Raw genomic sequence first — 20,891 nt, 5'->3', positions numbered from 1 at the left:
CCTTGGAGTGCAGACCAAAGGGATGCAGATGGCCTTGACGCCGGCAGAAGAAAGACAGGCAGCCACTGAAGGCAGCGGACGTGCGGTCTGTACGAGCAGCAGACATGGGGGATCTCTGAGGGGAAGACAGCAGACAATCCCTCAAATGAGATGACTGGCTGGTAGCCGGTCAGGGTGAGCGCAGGACAGCTGCACAGTCCTAGACAGCAGCGGACAGACTGGCAATCACAGACAGACAGTCCTTAGAATAAATACTCTTATCCACTGAAGCAATAATAAACCTACAAGGAAAGACCAAAGGTCAGCTTAACAGCAGACACAGTGAGAGAGCTTAAAACATACGGACAGAACTGGCAGACCAAAAGACAGACTGAAGCACACACACACACATATAAACAGATACTTACAACTACTAATCAGAACACACCATGAAGTACAGCCAGAGGAAGAGATAATTAGACACGTAAAGAAACAGTGACGGGAGAGATTGCTTTAGATAGGCACAACAGATGTTGAAAAAAATAATTGATAGCAAAGCCTGAGATAAATACTGACACCAAAACGTGCTGAGAGAACTGAGGGACACCGGTATTAAAACGAGAAAGGCATTCAGGCAGGTACGCATTTAAGGCATACACTAACAAACCAAAGTAGAAAGGAGACCCGGTCGGCGGCCGTGAAACTGAAAGTACGGCCGGCCGTGAATAATTAGGGGATGAGCGCACGCTGAGAAGCTTGTGGGAGGGGGGCGAAGCTTGTGGGAGGGGGGCTGGGCTGCCTTTGATGTGATAATGCGAGGCAGGCAGGCAGGCGGCTGGTGGCATTGTGCACGCGCTTTTTAGGGCTTGGGCTTGCGCTTGCGCAATGACCTTAAAAAGCACATGCACTCTGTAGAATCGCCAGCGGAATCGTGCTTAGTTAAACGCTGTTTAAGCTTCTATAGAGCTTGCCAGCTGTGCGCATGCGCACAGCAGGCGAGCCCTAACAAGTAAGGCTGATGAACCTGAAGCTGGGCCAGGGATTCAGGGACATAACTCAGCAGATGGCTGATAACCAGTGCTGCATGGAGGAGAAATGTGATTCCCTCACAGGTGCAATTGTGGATCTGTATAAGGAATTGGCTGAGGAGAGGGGGCAGCAAAGACGCATGGAGCGCATGAGGAGACACAGGGTGGATGCTTTGACCAGGGGCATTGGGAGGTTAGCGCAGGCAACTACAGAACACAGGATGCGCACCCTGGGGCTCCAGGTGGAGATGGGCCACTACAGTGGTGATGTGGCACTCGGCCTACAACAAATTGCAGCAGCAGTGGAAAAACTGCAAACTCACATGTTTTCCAGTGGGATGCAAATGAGGGAGCCGACAGTGAGGTCTCAAGCCGCAGTAGCATGTCTGTAGCAGACACACCAATGCTGCAGAAAAGCAGCAGCCGCCAGGTAGGTGTTCCAGGTGCAAGCTCTACCCAGGCTGGACGTAAGGGCAAGAAGTGACTTGTGCACAGTAACTTTACAGTCATGGGCCCATAGTATTGTATGCATTTGTGGTGCTGTAACCACAACTCACTGCTGCATTTGTTTGTTTATGTGTTTTTATATGCACCGGTTGTCCATATTTTGTTTGTGCAAGCGTGCACATTAAAGCTAAATTCAAAGTTACAATCACATTTTGTACTGTCTTTTGTAGAGGGTAGTGTGTCATTAATTTGGACGTACCATGAAAAATAATTGTTGGCTATCTGGTTCCTACCCCTCCTTCACTCTGCTGCAGAGCTACCATCCCTTTGCTGTTGGGCAGGTTGTCCTGGGTCATCATTTTCTGAATCTGAGTCAGACACATCCATGTGCAAGCCACCCCTGAAGGCCATGTTGTGGAGCATTGCACATGTTGTCACTTTTTTGCAGACTGTCTCAGGTGCATACTGCGAGGCTCTGCCACTCTTGTGAAGACACCTGAAAAGTGATTTTAGGATGCCAAAATGTGCGCTCAATCACAGACCTGGTGCGCCTATGTGCTATGTTGTACCGCCTCTCATTTGAGTTGTTTGGCGACAGGTACTGTGTGAGTATCCATGGCCGCAGGACATACGCGCTGTCACCTGGTAATGAAAACATGATTGTGAGGCAACATGCAGACAGACATGAAAGTGCAAATACATTTCAGTGTTGACATGAAATATGAGTACCTAGTAGGTATCCTTCATCAAAGTCACCTCTTTATAATTTGTGATAAATGCCATTGTGTCTGAAGATGTATGAGTCATTGGTGCTACCAAGATTTTTGGCCATAATATCTGTGATGATGTGGATTACATCACAGACAACTTGGATGTTGAAGGAATGTGTGCTTTGCATATAGCGGAATATGTATTCTATGCGAAATGGAGGACGTATGGGCACATGGTTCCCATCTATGCACACTATGACCTGTAATAAATCATAATTGAATCATTACTATGACCTATTTAAGAGTGCCGGGGTTCAGTCTTTCTTGTATTTTGAGCAAGCCAGTAAGGACTTGTTCTATTTGATATTCTGGGTAGTGGGATATCTTACCCTGAGAGGCACCTATCTAAAATGTGTTTGAATGCTACATAGTAATAGCTAATCTGTATCCATATCTGCCAACACTTTGTTTGAAGTGCGATATTATACCCACCACTACTGTGCGTGGTTGTTTAACAAAAACCCCGTAACAGACGAAACTTGCCCCCCCTCCCCTCCCCGCTCCCATCAAAATTAAACAACCCTAAGTTCAAATCAAACAATTTTCTGTGTATGTCCACGATGACGAGCACTATGGAGGGTTGCGGTCCATCCTTTGTCAGTTATACAAAATAGTTCTTATACTGCTGGATTGGGGCATGGTATGGATAAAAGCAAGTCCTGCATCGACCTAGGAAACATGGCAGCTACGCCTGTCCCAACTCTTGGGACTGCCACACTGCAGTCTCCTTAATAAAATAGAAAATTGTAGTTTACTAATACAATAACATTTTCGATTACCTTCAAGCGGTTTTTGAATACCCACGAGCATGCATGTTGCTGTATTCTACTTTTGCAGGCTATTATCGTTAGCTATACATAGTTTTACAGTCACTTATTCAGACAGTGACAGACGTTGGCAAAGATGCTTTCCAATCATAGGCAGTCTCCATGCATCTCAAGGCGAAGCAGGAAACTCCTTCGAGGTTAATAAAACTGGTAAACACACGTGGTAGGGACTTTCCAGTGAGTCAACAGACAGGGGCGGGCTCTGAGAAAGAGAAAACGAAACTATTCATCCTGCGGTACAGTATCTTCCGGCAGTACAGTATCTTCCGGTGCAATGAGGAGTTCTGTTCTTCACCAAGTTGTATAACTGCTGCTTAAAATGACCCGTTTACGGCGTTGCCTGCTTTTGCTCACAGTAAGTATTCACGTTTAAACTTTGTACTTTACAAACGTACGAACGTTAGTCCTAGCAGCGCAGTCAAACTAGGTGGACGTCGTAAATGCACCCCAATGTCGTGTTTAAAAAAATCAAAGATGCCATTGCAAGACAGACTTCCCCCATCTCCCTCCCAGTCCCCAGGGTCATCATTGAATACATATGAAGCAGACTTTTAAGGGTGCGAGTGTGGTTTGTATTATTTTACTAAGCCTAAATTCGGTGTTCACTATCCGAAAACGCGTTTTCAAAAACAGTAAAACCGCGGCGGTTTATCAGGCAGGCATCCGGGCTCTTATAAATGTAGTTCTCCCACAGTTGATACCGAGACACCCTATACCATCTTTAATGAAGGAAAACACAGAAAGTATTCCAATGTCCCGGGATAGTCAAACCCGGATCTTAAAAGAGGAACGCAGAACTCGGTGACTCTTTGACATTGTGGCTATGCAAACTTGGTTGCGGTCGTTATGTTTTCCTTTTTGTAAAAGAGTTTCTAATCGCACCCCGTAGCAATCAATGTTTTTAAATCCTGTATTTATGCTTCGAATGTATAAAAGGTATACATTTCAGTAGAAGCCAGTTACTGTTTTCTGATAAAAGTATATAGTTTATTGATAAACTGTGCGATTACTTAAAATCATTACAGTGTATAGAAATGCAGTTTGATTCAGATAAAATACAGTAAAATACGCCCCCCCTTGATCGACCTACACCGGCCAGGGACCATTGGTGCAGCTATGTGGTCTCGATACTGACTGTGTGCACTGGTACTGTACATTATTAATATTAAAAAGAATTAAAGTTTTTAGAGTTATCATGAGACCGTGCTTACTAGAGTCTGGAAGGCGTGTAAAAGTTCGACATCCTCAGTTGCACTGTGGGCTTTATCGGCCCCTGAGTCGGCCCCAGCTTTTCGGCGACTCCCTGTGTTATCTGTGGATTACCAACTTTAGGGCGGCGGGTCACAGAGCTCTTCGGGATGGTGTCCTTTAGTTGGTTTTCGAGTGCCATTTTAACTTGATGGATGAACTTGCCTATCCTGGCTAATAAACATGTTGTGGTTTCAGAGAAACACCAATCCGAGGCCTCTCTGCAAGTTCTGAGACCCAGGATACCTAGTGCCGGACGCAGCAATCGCTGTCGGTCACTGGCCAGCTTAGGGCAGCAACATAGCAAGTGTAGCCAGGATTCTCTGCGATATTTGCAAAGTCGGCAGGCAGTGGCTCCGTCCGAGCGTGCCCAACGTGGGTTAAAGTCCATTATCCTGAGGGCCAAGAGGCGCATAAACAGAATTTTTTGTCTTGCTTCGGTTGTTAGTGAGTCTTGTAAGTATGGCTGGGGTTTACCAGGAATATAGGACTTGTCCAGGGCCAACGTTAGCGGGTTGGGCCGGAGCGAGGAAAGGTCTAGCTCAAAGGAAATAGACTGGACTTGGCGCTTGACGGCTTTTGCCCAGGCGGAATATGGGATTTCGTGTAAGTGCAGATTCCGCCCCTCGATTTTCAGAAGGTCAATGGCTAGTTCCACCTTGGCTTGCCATGGGGAGCTTTCTTCCCCAAAGATGATTTTTAGCGAGTGCTTCAAGGTGTTTTCAGGCGACTTCAGAACTCTGATGTAGTATTTTAGCAGTTCCCCCAGTAGTACCAGTTCAGGACGTTTCAGGCCTATTTCCAGTCTCACCCTGCTATTCCGCGCCTGTTTGGGGGCTCGTAGCACCAACTTATAAGCTTTCACCTGTGCCGCTTGGACCACTTTCTCAAAAGCCCCTGGATAGGCTATATGGCTGTACGTGATGGCGGGGATCAATTTAGCCCTAAGTACTGTCAGCATCGGATCTGCAGAGGGACTGGCCAGGCCGTGGCTTAGACGTCTTAGAGATGTAATTATTTTATCAATTTTTCGTTTAAGCGTCTTCAGATGTTTAGTGCCGTGGCCCTCTCTGATACCCATGTGCCCAGGTAGTTGTAGGATGGGGCCGTGGTGATACGGTGTTCCCCCAGAGACCATGAAGCTTTTGTTTTGTGTGGATGTTTGCCAAAGATTATTATCTTAGTCTTGCTCACATTAATGAGTAACTCGTTCTCCTTGTTATACGTGGCAAGACTGTTTAAGGCTCTTTGGAGGCCTACCCTGGTGTGGTCCATAATTACTGTGTCATCTGCATACTGGAGCGTACCCAGAACCAGCTTCCCCAGTCTGGGTGGGGCTAGGTTGGCATCTTTCAGGGCTTGCCCCATGTCTGCAGTGTACAAGTTGAAAAGCAGGGGGGCCAGGACACACCCCTGCTTAAATCCCGAGTCAGTGGCAATTCTTGTGGTTGCAGATGTGGCGCTTAGTTTCACCTGAACCCAGGTTCCCTCGTAAAGTGCTTTTATGGCCTTTAGAAGATCTCTGGGAAGATTCTAGTTTTGCCCAGAGCCGACTTCTGTTCACGTGGTCAAAGGCCGTTGAATATTCGATAAAGCAACTGAACAGGGGCAGCTTATACCGCATGTTGGCCTTCTTAGCGAGGTACGAAAGCGCTATGATGTTATCCAGCGTAGAACAGTTAGCTCTGAAGCCAGTCTGTGAGGGCGGGAGTATGCCGTTCTTATCTACCCAAGTTTCCAGGTCCTTAAGTAGGAGGTGGGCATAGACCTTAGCTTCAATGTCAAGGAGGGCTATCAGTCTGTAATTAGCCGGGTCAGAGTGGTCACCTTTTTTATGTATAGGAAAAAAGGATTGAACCTTTCCAGGAAAATGGCAGGGTTGCGGTTGCAAATGCGTGGTTAAATAGAGGAGTAAGTTTGGAAGCGAAGAATGCAGGATCTTTCTTAAAAACCTGTGCGGGTATCCCGTTAGGTCCAGGGGCACCATCGGTTCTGATGGCTTTGATGAGCTTTACAATCACCGCCTCCGAGAATTTTCCAGATCGAGTCGGACTTAATTCTTCATTCGGGGCACTTTCAGAGCTGATGGTAGCTGCCGCCGCCTTGGACCAGCCGGATATGCAGTGAGACATCCGATTTGGCTCACAGGTGTACAGCCCCTTTGCATACTGTTCCCAAACTCTTCCTCCAACACTGTTAACCTTGTGTACGCCTCCTGATGACAAGCTGTTGATGTAGCGCCAGAGCATGCTATTATCTTTGCCTTTGATTATCGAAAACACTGTCAACCAGTTCTGATCGGTCCGTTTTCTTTTCAAATCCCAAATGTTCTTTTTGTACTTAGCTCGCAAAACAGCAATCGGGGGGCCCCCCTGGCGGGTAGATACCTTTCTTGTTTGCTCTCACTGCCTTGTTAAGCGCCTGCTTAGCCAGCTTAAGACTGTATGATTTTTGGTGGCCTGGGATGACATTTTTTTGACCGCTTCTTGGTTGGTGAGTGTTGCCCAGGTGCTTCAATATGTCATTGGTCAGAGTTTACCATAGATGTGTTATACTGTCTTGTGGACTTGGTACAGTCACCCTATTGGCTACGAATGCATTAAGTCTGTGGCTAAGATTGGTCGACCATTTTATTCGTTTAAGGACTAAATGGTGTTCTTCGCCTGTGGTCATACCAATTGCGGCGTAGGGGTCCGCCTGTTCGCGTGTCAGGTTGAATGTGACACGAAGGGGCCTATGGTCGCTTTCGGCTCTGTCGTCCACAGTTAAATTGCGAAGTTTGTTGGCCAGTCCTGCATTGATGAAGATATAGTCTATAGTGGAAACATTCCTGAAGGTCGGGTGGGCGGACCATACGCAGTTGTGTGTTTTTTGTATCCCGTGGGTGGATTGCAAGTTGTAATTTGCTAAAAGTTCAATAAGTTGAGCTGACTTCCTGCTAGGTGTAGTCATGGGTAGCAGGTCCAGGGCTCTCAGGTTAAAGTCACCAACTATGATTACATCGTGGTGCAAGCGGCTTATTAATAGATCTTCCAGGGCGGTGGTGAATGATTCCAAGCCGTGTGGGGAATGACGTTTTGCAGGGTTGAGGTAGCAGTTGATTAATAAAAGCGGGCAGGTTGTTTGATCCGCTCTCAGTCCTTCTATTGAGATAGCTTGTAGGTCAGGTGGCTCCAGAGATAGTTCTTTTACCTTAAATTTGCAGGCGTGGCTTACGAAGATTGACAGACCCCCTGACGGGCGACCAAAGATCGTCCTTTTGGTTGCTGATTTAAAGTATTCGTGAAAGCCAGCAATTGGTGAGGTGGACCTCGCCCAGGTCTCCTGGATACATAATATGTCCCCCTGTGCGAGATAGTCATGGGTGGCAGTAACCCTGCGGATGTTATTTAACCCTGCAATGTTCCATGAGATGATGCTAAGGTTACGATCCTGGCCTGTTGATGGGCATGCCCGACTGGTGTTTTCATAAAAGTAAAATCAGGGCACAAGTCCTAAAAAAACAAGCATTGGAAATGCAATAGGTCTCGCATTAGAAAAGTTGGAGCTATTGGTCTTGTAAATGTAATAATTTTTTAAGTTATGTTTATGTTTTTATAATAGCAAATGTATTAATTTTGTTATTGTAAATGCCAATATTTATAGAATTTGCAAATGTGACACATACAGCATTATTAAAGCTAGATGTTTAGTATTCCCCTGTCTTACATGTATTGATATGACAAATCTTAATGGCTTATACATTTTATATGTAATTATTAATTACATAATAATTTTTGTAATGTATAATGGCACTACATTAAAAAAAATTGTGATAAGATTATGTGTTGCGTATGTTATATTTTTTAAAAATCAAGATTAAAAGTGTAATATTAATTTTTTTTGTACTTTTGTAATAAAGCCTTAAACATTGATACATTGCATTTTTGCGGAGAACTGGGTAGAGTGAGGGTGGTAGAGTGAGGGAGGTAGAGTGAGGTAGAGTGGTATAGTGAGGGCGGTAGTTAGAGTGAGGGCAATAGATAGATAGAGTGAGGGTGATATACTAGATAGTGTTATTATGTGGTGTGTAGTTATGAGGCACTGAGTGGTATTAGGAGTGTATGTTGCGTTGAGCGCAGTGTAAATATGTAGCATATAAATATGTGGCACAGAGTGGTATTTGGAGTGTATGTTACATTGAGTGTAGGGTAATTATGTGGCATGTAATTATGTGACACTGACTGGTATTTGGAGTGTATGTTGCATTGAGTGCAGTGTAATTATGTGGTGTGTAACTATGTGGTAGTGAGTGGTATTTTGAGTGTATGTTGCGTTGAGCGCAGTGTAAATAGGTAGCATAAAATGTTGTTGCACTGAGTGGGTGTTGTAGTGTATGTTGCATTGAGTGCAGTGTAATTATGTGGCGTGTAATTATGTGGCACTGAGTGCTATTTGGAGGGTATTTTGCGTTGAGCACAGTGTAATTATGTAGCATTTAATTATGTTGCACTGAGTGGTATTATGAGGAGTGTATGTTGTATTCAGTACAGTGTAATTGTGGGGCGTCTAACTATGTGGCACTGAGTGTTATTGTTTGGAGTGTATGTTGCATTGTAATTATGTAGCATATAATTATGTGGTATTGTGTGGAGTGTGTGTTGCATTTAGTAGAGTGTAATTATGTGGTGTGTAATTATGTGGCACTGAGTGGTATTCGGAGTGTATGTTGCGTTGAGCGCAGTGTTATTATGTAGCATTTAATTAAGTGGCACGGAGTGGTATTGTGTGGAGTGTATGTTGTATTCAGTAGAGTGTAATTGTGTGGCATGTAATTATGTGGCTCTGAGTGTTATTGTTTGCAGTGTATGTTGCATTAAGTGTAGTGTAATTATGTAGCATATAATTATGTGGCACTGAGTGTGTGAGGGTGCAGTGTGTGTGAGGGTGTAGTATGTGTGAGGGTGCAGGGTGTGTGAGGGTGCAGAGTGTGGGCGCAGTGTGTGAGAGCGCAGTGTGTGGCCTAAAGTAGTGTGAGGGTGCAGTGTGTGTGGGCTAAAGTAGTGAGAGGGCGCAGTGTGTGTGTGGCCTAAAGTAGTGTGAGGGTGCAGTGTGTGTGGGATAAAGTAGTGAGAGGGCGCAGTGTGTGTGTGGCCAAAGTAGTGTGAGGGCGCAGTGTGTGTGTGTGGCCTAAAGTAGTGTGAGGGCGCAGTGTGTGTGGCCTAAAGTAGTGTGTGGGCTCAGTGTGTGTGTCATAAAGTAGTGTGAGTACGAGTGAGGACGAGTTTCAAGCCTGGTAGAGGAATGTTGGCTCGGTCATATTCCACAGCAGACACCCCAGCCAGGCTGGTGGTATTTATTTATTTATTTATTTTGCAACTTGTACCGCGCAAACTAAAACCCGAAGGTGTCAAGGCGCCTAACAAAAAGATCAAAAAGCGGGCAGTCATGCACTTACATGTACGCTTGAACAAAGAGGCGAGTTTTAAGGGCTGCTCTGAAAGTTTGGAGGGAGGGAAGGGACCTAAGTTCTAATGGAAGATCGTTCCACCATTTAGGGGCCAAGAGGGAAAAAGCCTTACCACCCCATCTGGCTTTCCGATGGTATGACACCAGTAGATGCAATATTTAGCAATCAGAGAGTGTCAGAGTGGAAACCGACAGTCTGGCTGCAAGCAGAAGGCGGCAGAGGCATGGAGTGGGAAATCAACACTGGAGGAGATAGAATCCTGTGAAGAAAGCACACTTGAGATGGAGGAGCAGAAATCCGGAGGAAGAAAGCTTGAGAAAGTTGAGGATGGAAGGATAGGGAGAAAGATGCAGATAAAGTCAGTGATGAAGGAAACGATGGGGAGAACGGAATGGACCTAGAGCAAGAAATATGGAGTTAAAAGCAGAGAGGAGGCTAAGAGCTCGTGGCTAACTGAGAACATCTAAGCAGCCGAAAGGGGATAAAGGAGGTGCGAGTGCACGCCGAGGTGAAGGACTGTGCGAGAAGGGAGGGGGAAATGCCAGCAGCAGAGGAGCCTGCAGGCTGTTTAAGGCAGATGGTGTCTGCGCGCAAAGGACTGGGCGAGAAGGGAGGGGGAAATGCCAGCAGCAGAGGAGCCTGCAAAAGTGTCAATTACAACCAGTCCCTAAGCCAGTTACAATAAAATAGCTTTTATACACGCTGTGTCTTCTTTAGCAAAAAGCCTGCAATTAAAATATACACGCATTAAAAGGCAAACATACGCATAGGAGGGACATAACAAGATAGTGCATAAACATGTAGGAAATATAAGTAAGCGGGTGCGGAAACGCGAATTATAAGCAGTTAACCCAAAAAATTTGGGCACATTAAACAGCTACGGGGAAGCTGACTGTAACTGTCACGCTTCACAGGGAGAATAACGGTTTTGTACAAATTAACAGTATAATAAGCAGACGCCGTGAGTCGAACATGGTTCAACAGATGTGTTCATTATGCCACATTATAGATAAAAACTCTAAAAAAAATTTTTAAACACACATCAAATATTGTTCTTCACGGTGTCTGCATTTTAAGAATCTCTCTAGATTTTGAAGATATGTATGCTTAAAAGTGTCTCAGTGAGCTCTGCACCAGTCACGACAGTCGCAAGTTGCACTATATGTACAAAAAACACGTCAACCAGCAGTCAAAATATAGAAGACGCTATATAATGAAACTTTAAGTTACCAGCATTTGTAGATAGCTATTTTTAAGTATTTCAGAAGTCGGAATTGAAGCATTTTAGGCGCTTTACTCACCCATTCGACGGGACCTTCACCCCCCTTACCACAGTGCTCTGTTAACACCACTGAGTCAAGTGCTCTTAAGTAACCAGAAGTGCACACGCAACGCTTTGTAAAGCTCCTTTATGATGAGTAAATAACGGACGCACTTTCCGTTCAGTTGTGCGAATCGCACAGATGGGAGCCACGGTGGTTTGATATCTCTGTGTTTGGTTAATGAAAAATTAGTTTGTCCTGTTGCCACCTGGATGACTAACGGCTCTTGAAGGGCTTCCGTCGCACACAAGCATTGGCAAAGTCAACAGTGCTTAGTTTAATGTGCTAATAATACACACCAATAGAAGCACGCACACATTTTATGTGTATGTATAAACACATTGAAGCCGTGCAGAGGCAGAGGAGAGACGGAGAATGAAGGGTAGAAAGATAAGGGAGGGGAGAGACAGCGAGAGAGAATGGAGGAGAGAGAGAGACAGAAAGAAGGGTTTAAAAGACTGGAGGGAGAGAGATTTGAGGAGAGAGTGAAAGAGAATGTAGGGGAAGTGAAACAACGAGAATGGAGTGCAGAGGGAGGATATCAAGGGTACAACAAGCATCTAGGTTTCTGCAGCTTAGGGGGCGGAGTGGGGAGAGCGACGATGAGGGAGAGACGTGAAGCAGCAGGGGCCTTTGAAGTGAAGCTAAGCTGCTGGGGAACAGATGGCTGGCATTTGATGCTGTGCACGCGCATTTTAGGTCAATGCGCTTGCGCATTGACCTAAAAGCGCACGGGCACAGCACCAAATCGCCAGTTGGGTAAAGTCTGTTTAAGTGCCTATAGTCTCGCTCTGCTCAATGCGCATGCGCATTGAGAGGCGAGACCTAAAAACAAGTGGGGGGACTAACCTAGTTAGGCAATATGCAAGTGACCACGGCGCGCGACCTCATGGGGTGCGACATCACACATGGCATCACACTCACAGGAATTGACATTATAGAAAGTGGCATCACAAGCCACGACTTTACAGAAGTGGCATCACGAAAAGTGACATCATATCTAAAGCCCTCACATATATGTTTACCAAGTCTATCATGTTTACGTTTGAGCGAATTGTGAGAATAATAGCACAGTGAGCTATGGAAGATGATATGCGACTTCTACGCCTTGAAATCCAATTGCTTTCTGTAACACATCCTGTACATTAATTTACAAACGTATATAGTTTATTGTACATGTAATATGCATGTGTTGATGTAAAGCCCTCTGGCACCCTGCATTGGGATGATCAGGGCTGTACAAGAAAAAATAGTGGTACTTATATTATTTCAACTCCTCCTCAGGTGTAGTAAGCTCTATATAAATGCAATTTTCTTTGTGTAAATACTGGGAAAGACCAACACATCTGACATTTTTACAGTGCATGCATATCTCCTAAAACAGGGACGGAACAAAGTGAAAAGCTGCCTCTTTTAAGTGTGTAAAGTGTGAACAAGGTGTGAGCCTTTGTTTCCCCTCCGCTTCATTTGCATCAGATGTGAGGCTCCTGACTCCTCCCAGCCAAGAGACTCAAACAAAAGGAGGCCAGATGACCCCTCAAATTCAGCCTTTGTTATGGGCTCAGCAGGAGTCTTAAATAGGAAAGCCCAGTCCCCGCCTGCACGTTGTTGCTTGTTGCAGATGGAAAGGAGACAACGTGCAGGCGCTGCTGAAAGTGTCTCGGTGTTTGGAAATTACTCTGGAATGAGTTCAGCACATTATTCAGTGGGGCCCAAATTCTTGGCAGGGTGGATGGCATTCACTCTGTGAAAATAGTGGGTGAACGCAGTACCCCCGACATGTGCCTCATTTATACCGTTTCCTGTATTAGTCCCCAGAAACGCTGTCCTGACCCCGTATCAAGACAGAGTCGAAACGTCGTCGACACTAACAAAAGAGAGAGCCTTATTGTTTATTTTTTCATTGTGTACATGCTCGTCCTTTTGATATTACCAATAACCTGTTCCCTGTCTCTTTTCCTATTCTTCACTTAGTACTCACCTAGATAGGTTATGGTCACTTCACTGGGGCTCACGAATCACCTGTTGATGTGCAGCTAATGCCATTTGTCCAATTCGTTTTTAGGTCGAAGCCTGCGTTGCAACGCTTGTGCTGTTGCAGGCGAGAGTTCTTGTAAGCAAGAAGGGGCATGAAACCACTCCCCTTCTGCCATTGGCCGGCCTCGCGAAGTGGAGGCCTGCCATTGGACAATGCCCCACTTTGGATGATTTGTCCGCTATACTCCCTCATTTTGAGGACTCCGTGACCTGACTTCTGGTGTCGCAAGCCGATTTCCTGAAACATTGCTAAGGCAACCACGAGGCCGGTCACGGAGTCCTGGAGGGGAGGGATTCAGTAGCTGTTTCCGGCCCTTTTTTTTTTTTGTCCGTGCGGTTTTCTGTCATTGTTACCTCGTTCTCCTTGCTGGAAGGAGGCATTGCAGTGGTTGTATATACATATTATTATATGAAATCCAATCTGATTTACAACCTGTAAGACAAACAGAGTCAGACTGGAGGGGACTATAAATGATGAACACATCACCCTTGATAAGGATAAGCAGCCAGCCTCAATCCTTTTCAACATAATGTTTCTTATGGCAGCACTGAGCACAACATTCCGCTGTAGCCCTTGAGAGGATGGCTTGGTATGTGGCATAGCTCTTAAATAAATCAGTTTTGCATCCCCACTCGAGTTCAAATGCTACATGCGACTGTCTCAGTCAGCTTACAACATTAGTAAAAAAAATTATCTGTCATATGTAAGGTGTAAATACAAATTTAAATGGGCATGGTGGGCAGCTCTGATCATTATTACTACAGCTCAATTCTCACGTCCTCCTGTGCTCGCGACCTGCTGATTCGCTGGTCTGACACCGCTCTGACTCCGACGTCCATGTTCATCTGTGTTAGGCCATATGATTTAGCAAATCCACACAACACATTTCGCCGCCAAGGTTTACAGATTACATATAAATGACATTTCTATGTTTTCGCTGTGCTCATGTCTGACATTTCTTTTCTTTGAATGACACTGTAGGTAGCGAGTAAAAACAAGCAGTTGTGCCGTGCACCATTATTCACAGACACCGAACTTAAGGTGTGTATAAATGTAGAGCTAGCATTTGTTTACTTGGGAGCTAGCTGTTGCAGCCTGGAAGACATACCACTGCTTTAGGAACACATTTATCTTACTCATGATAAGGAACGTGAGCCCACGAAATCACTATATGATTGGACCTGAGGCATTTAATACAGCCGCCCAAACTAGCATTGGCCTGGTATGATTTACTGCCAATTCACCAGTGAGAAAAGTGCAAATACAGGTACCAGAAAGTAAAGTGCAATCAGCTAAAAGCTAGAAAGCTGGTCGATATTAGTAACACAAGACACTGCATTTAAAATAACGGTTCTGACTGATTTTCCCCATAGTCAGACAAAGAAATGTGAAACATGCATGCCTCTTAATTCATGTCATATTACTTTTGAAAAAAACAAACATTTAGGCTTACCTACAAAAGTCAAATGTATTATGCTGCTTCTGTGAAGTTTGTTTTACTAGTTCACTCAGACTCACCAAAAAGTGACACATGTGATATTGCCTCATCTTTATGCTTGGGACGTTTCATGTCTCCCTTTCTCTGGAGCTGTGAGGAATCTTGGGACAAAACAGGGCACAAGTCCTAAACAAGTGTTTGCAATGCAATAAGTCTCGCATTTACGCGCGTTTAACCCCTCCCCTGCGCCGAACGTTCCGCCACAGTGCGGAACGTTCTATTGCGCGGGCGGGGCCGGAACGTTCAGCGGACGTGCGCAGCACTACCGAGGTAGTGCACGCGACGTCCGCTGAACGTGGCCAGCACTGAAGGGGTTAAGCTATGGGCATTGTAAATGACAATGCCTTTTAGGTATGTTTTAAAAACCAAAACATAAATAAAAGGCATTGCCATTTAGAATGCCAATAGCTTAAACTTGCGTAAATGCTAGACCTATTGCATTGCAAATGCTTGTTGTATAAGGAAGTAAAGCTGTGGTTGAGACTGTAACTGCAGAATAATTCCTCTTACTTGGACTGAAGTAAGCATCAATTTAATGAATTGTGTTGGGCTTCTTTAAGTAATTTTAATGAGGTTGTTGAAATATACCAAGATATTATACTGTGATCTATAAAAAGAAGGTCAGAAATTGCATTTTTTTTTCAAATTGATTAAATCTGAGTAAGTTAAATCTAGCTTACATATATTATATTGCCTTCATAAATGAGTTCCTTGTGAACATTGTTTTTTGCTTAAACTGCGTATAATTCGAGCATAGTTGGCGTGTATTTTAGGTTTCGCCTATTAATCCCGCAAGGGATAATAGGACAAGAGTATAGAGGCCAAACCAAGGTCTGAAACCATCGCGGATTTCCTACAGTTCGTGTGGTGCATTCGTGCGGAAAGCGCGTCCACATCAAAGCCATCAGCCTCCCTCCCACAGGCATCTGTTGCTTCCCCAGCGTGCGCAGTGCGCGCTCAGCCTCACTTCTCCTCCCCCCTAATTACATTCATTATTTCCCCATCTCTCATTCTGTCACCCTCCCCCTCCCTCTCGTCCCTGCCCCCCACGGGGTCTCTTCTTTCCTTTTAAGAAGGCCTGCAGTTCACTAATTCAAAGGCTGCTGCTCCCCCGCCAATGCGCTCCCACCCCGCTCCCACACAGCAATACCAAGAGCTTGTTCTTTCTCTGTCTTTTTACTCTCTTCGACAGTCTTGTCTGCCACAGTTCTGCTTAGTTGCTCTGTCTCTCTCCTCTTATCTCCCTTGCCATGTTTTTTCTTCTTTCTCACGTTTCTCATGACCACGTCCTCTCTTCTTTCTCTCTAAGTTGTTTCTTTCACATCTACCTCTCTCTGTCATGCATCTTCCTAAACCAATGGCTGAATTATCTTGCAGGATATCACTTCTTTCATGCAATTCTCTCCCCATTGGACCCCGCCTCCCACTCACTATGATCTTTCTTCTCTACTCTCTGCCCCTCTCTGGGCTCTACCACCTCTTATCTGTGCCTCTCTCTATCTCCTCTCTGCCTCCCCCTCTCTCTTTCCCCCTCCCTCTTTTAGAGGAACAGGCTGAGGAGGAGGTGGGGTTCTACCCTTCGCTCATCCTTCCTCAAAGTTCTATTACCCGCAGCCGTAGCAGGTCCAGGCCCTCAGATGCTGCCTGCTTGTTGTTCCATCGAGAGATGCCTGTCACCCAGATTCGCCATGGGCAGTACTTTACTAGCGCTTCTTGCAGGGGCAGGGGAGGGGGTTGAGCTAATAATCTGTTTGTGGCTGTTCTCCCAATGTCTCCACCCCTCAGTGAAAACAGCAGCGTGGGGTAAAGTCAGCAAGTAGGACGTCCTCTCACAGTCGTTAAGTAGCACTCTGTTTCCTTGCACCGTGTCTCTTTGTCCTTGATCTCACATATGTACTGCTAATTGTTCCTGCAGACGGGCCTGCGTCTCACCCCTAAGCCTCCTTTAAAGCAGCTGCCACGTCACTGAGATTACACTTGTCTGCATCCCGTCGAAACCTGGGAACGAACCTCTGCTCTTCGTATTTAAACAGGAGTAAATATTTCCCCCTGTTTTTCTTTTTTCTCTCGTCGCTTTTTTTACCCGCTCTTTTTAAGTACAGCCTTAAAGCGCACCTTCCACACTGTGTATCAGTTTCCCCACTCCCATATGTTGAAAGCACAGGCTGTCCAGTTGTCCCGTGTACGCCCCCCTCCCCACAACACACTGCCACCAGTGCCATTCACAGCTTTTCGGCTATCAGCGGGCCAAGCGTGTTTTTGAATTAAAGGGTGTGCTCCTTTAATTCTAGACACATCTTCAGCGCCTGGATACCCTACTGGGTGATTAGCCGCTATGCAAGTCTTGATTATTGTAAATAGCTTCTCTTTAATCCCCCCTTCTAAAGCTACATGCTTATTACTTAATGGCTAGAGGAATCATTAACTTTTCATTAAGTATAACCTGTAACCGGCCAGCCGGTCCGTCCCAGAGTCTTTCATTTTCTCTTTTTTATTTATAAAGCACCTACTACCTCCCTGACGAGGCGATACATTTGGAAACTAAACGCTGTATTTTCGTCTCCATATTTCTACAGCATATGGCCTGGGCAGACCAAACCTCGCAACAGGGGAAGCATGCATGGCTTAGAACTGCATTAAAAATGCTAATACTCCCAAACTAGAATGATAGTTCAGTAGGAGAATGTGCCAGCAGCAGAGAGCTGCGTGCCACCTTCAGGCCACGCACTTTGCCGCCCTTACTCTACCACCCTCACTCTACCACTCTACCGCCCTCACTCTACCACTCTACCTCCCTCACTTTACCACTCTACCTCCCTCACTCTACCACTCTACCGCCCTCACTCTACCACTCGACCTCCCTCACTCTACTGCGCTCACTCTCCGTTCTACCGCCCTCACTCTACCACCCTCACTCTGCCCCTCTACCACCCTCACTCTACCACCCTCACTCTACCGCCCTCACTCTACCGCCCTCACTCTACCACTCTACCGCCCTCACTCTACCGCCCTCACTCTACTGCTCTACCGCCCTCACTCTACCACTCTACCACCCTCACTCTACCGCCCTCAGTCTACCACTCTACCGCCCTCACTCCACCGTCCTCACTCTGCCACTCTACCGCCCTCACTCTACCACTCTACCGCCCTCACTCTACTGCCCTCACTCTACTGCCCTCACTCTACCACTCTACCGCCCTCACTATTCCACTCTACCGCCCTCACTCTACTGCCCTCACTCTACCATTCTACCGCCCTCACTCTACCACTCTACTGCCCTCACGCTATCACTGTACTGCCCACGCTCTACCACTCTACCGCCCTCGCTCTACCACTCTACCACCCTCACTCTACCACTCTACCGCCCTCACTCTACCACTCCACCGCCCTCACTCTACCACGCTACCGCCCTCACTCTAAAAGGCTCACTCTACCGCTCTACTGCCCTCACTCTACCGCCCTCACTCTACCGCTCTACCACCCTCACTCTACCATTCTACCGCGCTCACTCTACCGCCCTTGCTCTACCACTCTACCGCCGTCACTCTACCACCCTCACTCTACCACTCTACCGCCCTCACTCTACCACTCTGCTGCCCTCACTCTAGCACTCGACCTCCCTCACTCTACCGCGCTCACTCTCCGCTATACCGCCCTCACTCTACCGCCCTCACTCTGCCACTCTACTGCCCTCACTCTACTGCCCTCACTCTACCGCCCTCACTCTACCGCCCTCACTGTACCACCCTCACTCTACCACTCTCACTCTACCATTCTACCGCCCTCAATCTACCACTCTACCCCCCTTACGCCCTCACTCTACCGCCCTCACTCTACCATTCTACCGCCCTCACTCTAGCACTCTACTGCCCTCACTCTACCGCCCTCACTCTACCGCCCTCACTCTACCGCCCTCACTCTACCGCCCTCATGCTACCACCTCACTCTACCGCCCTCACTCACTCTACCACCCTCACTCACTCTATCGCCCTCACTCACTCTTTCGCCCTCACTCACTCTATCGCCCTCACTCACTCTATCGCCCTCACTCACTCTATCGCCCTCACTCACTCTATCGCCCTCACTCACTCTATCGCCCTCACTCACTCTATCGCCCTCACTCACTCTATCGCCCTCACTCACTCTATCGCCCTCACTCACTCTATCCCCCTCACTCACTCTATCCCCTTCACTCACTCTATCCCCCTCACTCACTCTATCACCCTCACTCTATCGCCTTCCCTCACTCTATCTATCTATCTATTGTCCTCCCTCTATATATCTATCACCCTCCCTCTATCTATCTATCACCCTCCCTCTATCTATCTATCACCCTCCCTCACTCCATCTATCGCCCTTCCTCCCTCTATCACCCTCCCTCCCTCTATCTATCGCCCTCCCTTCCTCTATCACCTTCCCTCTATCTATCGCCCTCCCTCTATTGCACTCACTCTATCTATCGCCCTCACTCTATCTATTGCCCTCACTCTATCCATCGCCCTCACTCTATCCATCACCCTCACTCTATCCATCACCCTCACTCTATCCATCACCCTCACTCTATCCATCACCCTCACTCTATCCATCGCCCTCACTCTATCTATCGCCCTCACTCTATCTATCGCCCTCGCTCTATCAACTATCTATCTAACTCCCTCACTCTATCTTTCTATCTATGTATCGCCCATACTCAATCTATCTATCGCCCTCTATCCATCTATCTGTCTATCTATCGCCCTCACTCTATCTGTCTATCTATCGCACTCACTCTAGCTATCTATCGATTGCCCTCACTCTATCTATCTGTCTATCTATCTATCGCCCTCACTCTATCTATCTATCGCCCTCCCTCACTCTATCTATCTATCTATTGTCCTCCCTCTATCTATCTATCGCACTCACTCTGTCAATCTATCGCATCACCACAGCATCACTCAGCCCCATCACAGCATCACCACTCAGGGGCACCACAACATCACTATGCGCTACCACAGCATTACTGAACGCCACAGCATCACTCAATGCCACAGCATCACTCAATGCCACAGCATCACTCAACGCCACAGCATCACTCAATGCCACAGCCTCACTCAGCACCACTCAACGCCATAGCACCACTGAATGCCACAGCATCACTCAGCACCACTCAACGCAACAGCATCACTCAGCACCACTGAATGCCACAGCATCACTCTGTGCAACCATTCAACAACAACTGGTTCTAATATGTTCTCCCAATGTTTCCAGCTTTATTACAAATGTCACAAAAAGATGTTAATATTTCACTGCTGTTCTTGAATTTTCATCACAATAAAATACACTGAACATAATCTTCCCAAAAGTTATTTACAAAAGTTTAAGCTATTGCCATTATAAATTACAATAAGTTTTATTTAAGTATTAATTACTAAAAAAATAAAATCCATTGTTATTTGTATTAATACATCTAAGCCATGTAAATACAACACATATTGCATTACAAATGCTATAGGTGTCACGTTTGCGAAAGTTGAAACTATTGGCATTGTAAATGACAAAGCTATTAATTTCGCTATTTTAAAAACGAACACATAAATAAAATATTTGTCATTTACAATACCAATAGATCAAACTTTCCTAATGCGAGACCTATTGCATTGCAAATGCTTGTTGTAATTACGGTTTATGCTTGACAGAAACGTAAAGCACCTTGAACCCAGATATTCGGCTCAGATATTCAAACGTGGTTTACTATTTCTTAACTTTGAGTACCAGAGATGCATTCACAAAGCCAGTAGAAAGCAAAATCCCTGATTTTGTTTATGCAAAATTACGATATACGGTTTACACTGGGGCACTTTAATGGTAGTCTCTTCTGGTTTCTAATATAACGAGGGCCACTTCCATGAGTGTGTAAAATGTATTGACTTCTGTTGGCTCGCAAATGAAATGAGCTAATAAGTTTTTTTTTGTTTGTGCTTTTACTTGCAAGGGGATTTTGAAGGGGGGTATAAATAATTAGGTTTCGCGACAAATCTGTTGTATTCAATATAATCTTATAAGGGGCTAACGTTCCGCCCTTTTCTTTTCATTTGTTTCTGTGCTTGTTACTTACTTTTCCTCCATTTCTATTGGCTGTAGCATAGTTTCCTGCATTTACCAATGCTTGTTCCATGCATGCTTCTCTTATCAGTTTCCTGTTGCAGAAGTACTATTTACTTCCGTATTGGGGTACTTTTTTTTATTGCACACTTTTGCTTAAGGCCGTTTAATTTTTCTAGCTGCATGCATGTCTCTCGTATTTTA

General features: G+C 45.8%; 1 protein-coding gene across 1 annotated transcript in view; it reads left to right on the top strand.

The window, feature by feature from the left end:
• Positions 1-3,298: 3,298 nt before the first annotated feature.
• The window catches only part of FAS (Fas cell surface death receptor), a 258,748-nt gene continuing 241,155 nt past the window's right edge, over positions 3,299-20,891 (top strand). The window contains exon 1 of the mRNA XM_086921941.1: positions 3,299-3,406. Within this exon, the coding sequence (XP_086778067.1) occupies positions 3,371-3,406 (36 nt within the window). The 5' untranslated portion in view covers positions 3,299-3,370. The remainder of the gene's footprint in view (positions 3,407-20,891) is intronic.

Source organism: Lissotriton vulgaris, chromosome 5 (assembly GCF_964263255.1).
Source record: "Lissotriton vulgaris chromosome 5, aLisVul1.2, whole genome shotgun sequence".
NCBI classification, from domain to species: Eukaryota; Metazoa; Chordata; class Amphibia; order Caudata; family Salamandridae; genus Lissotriton; species Lissotriton vulgaris.
Note: the sequence above shows the minus strand (reverse complement) of the source record. Positions and strands in the feature narration are given on the sequence as shown.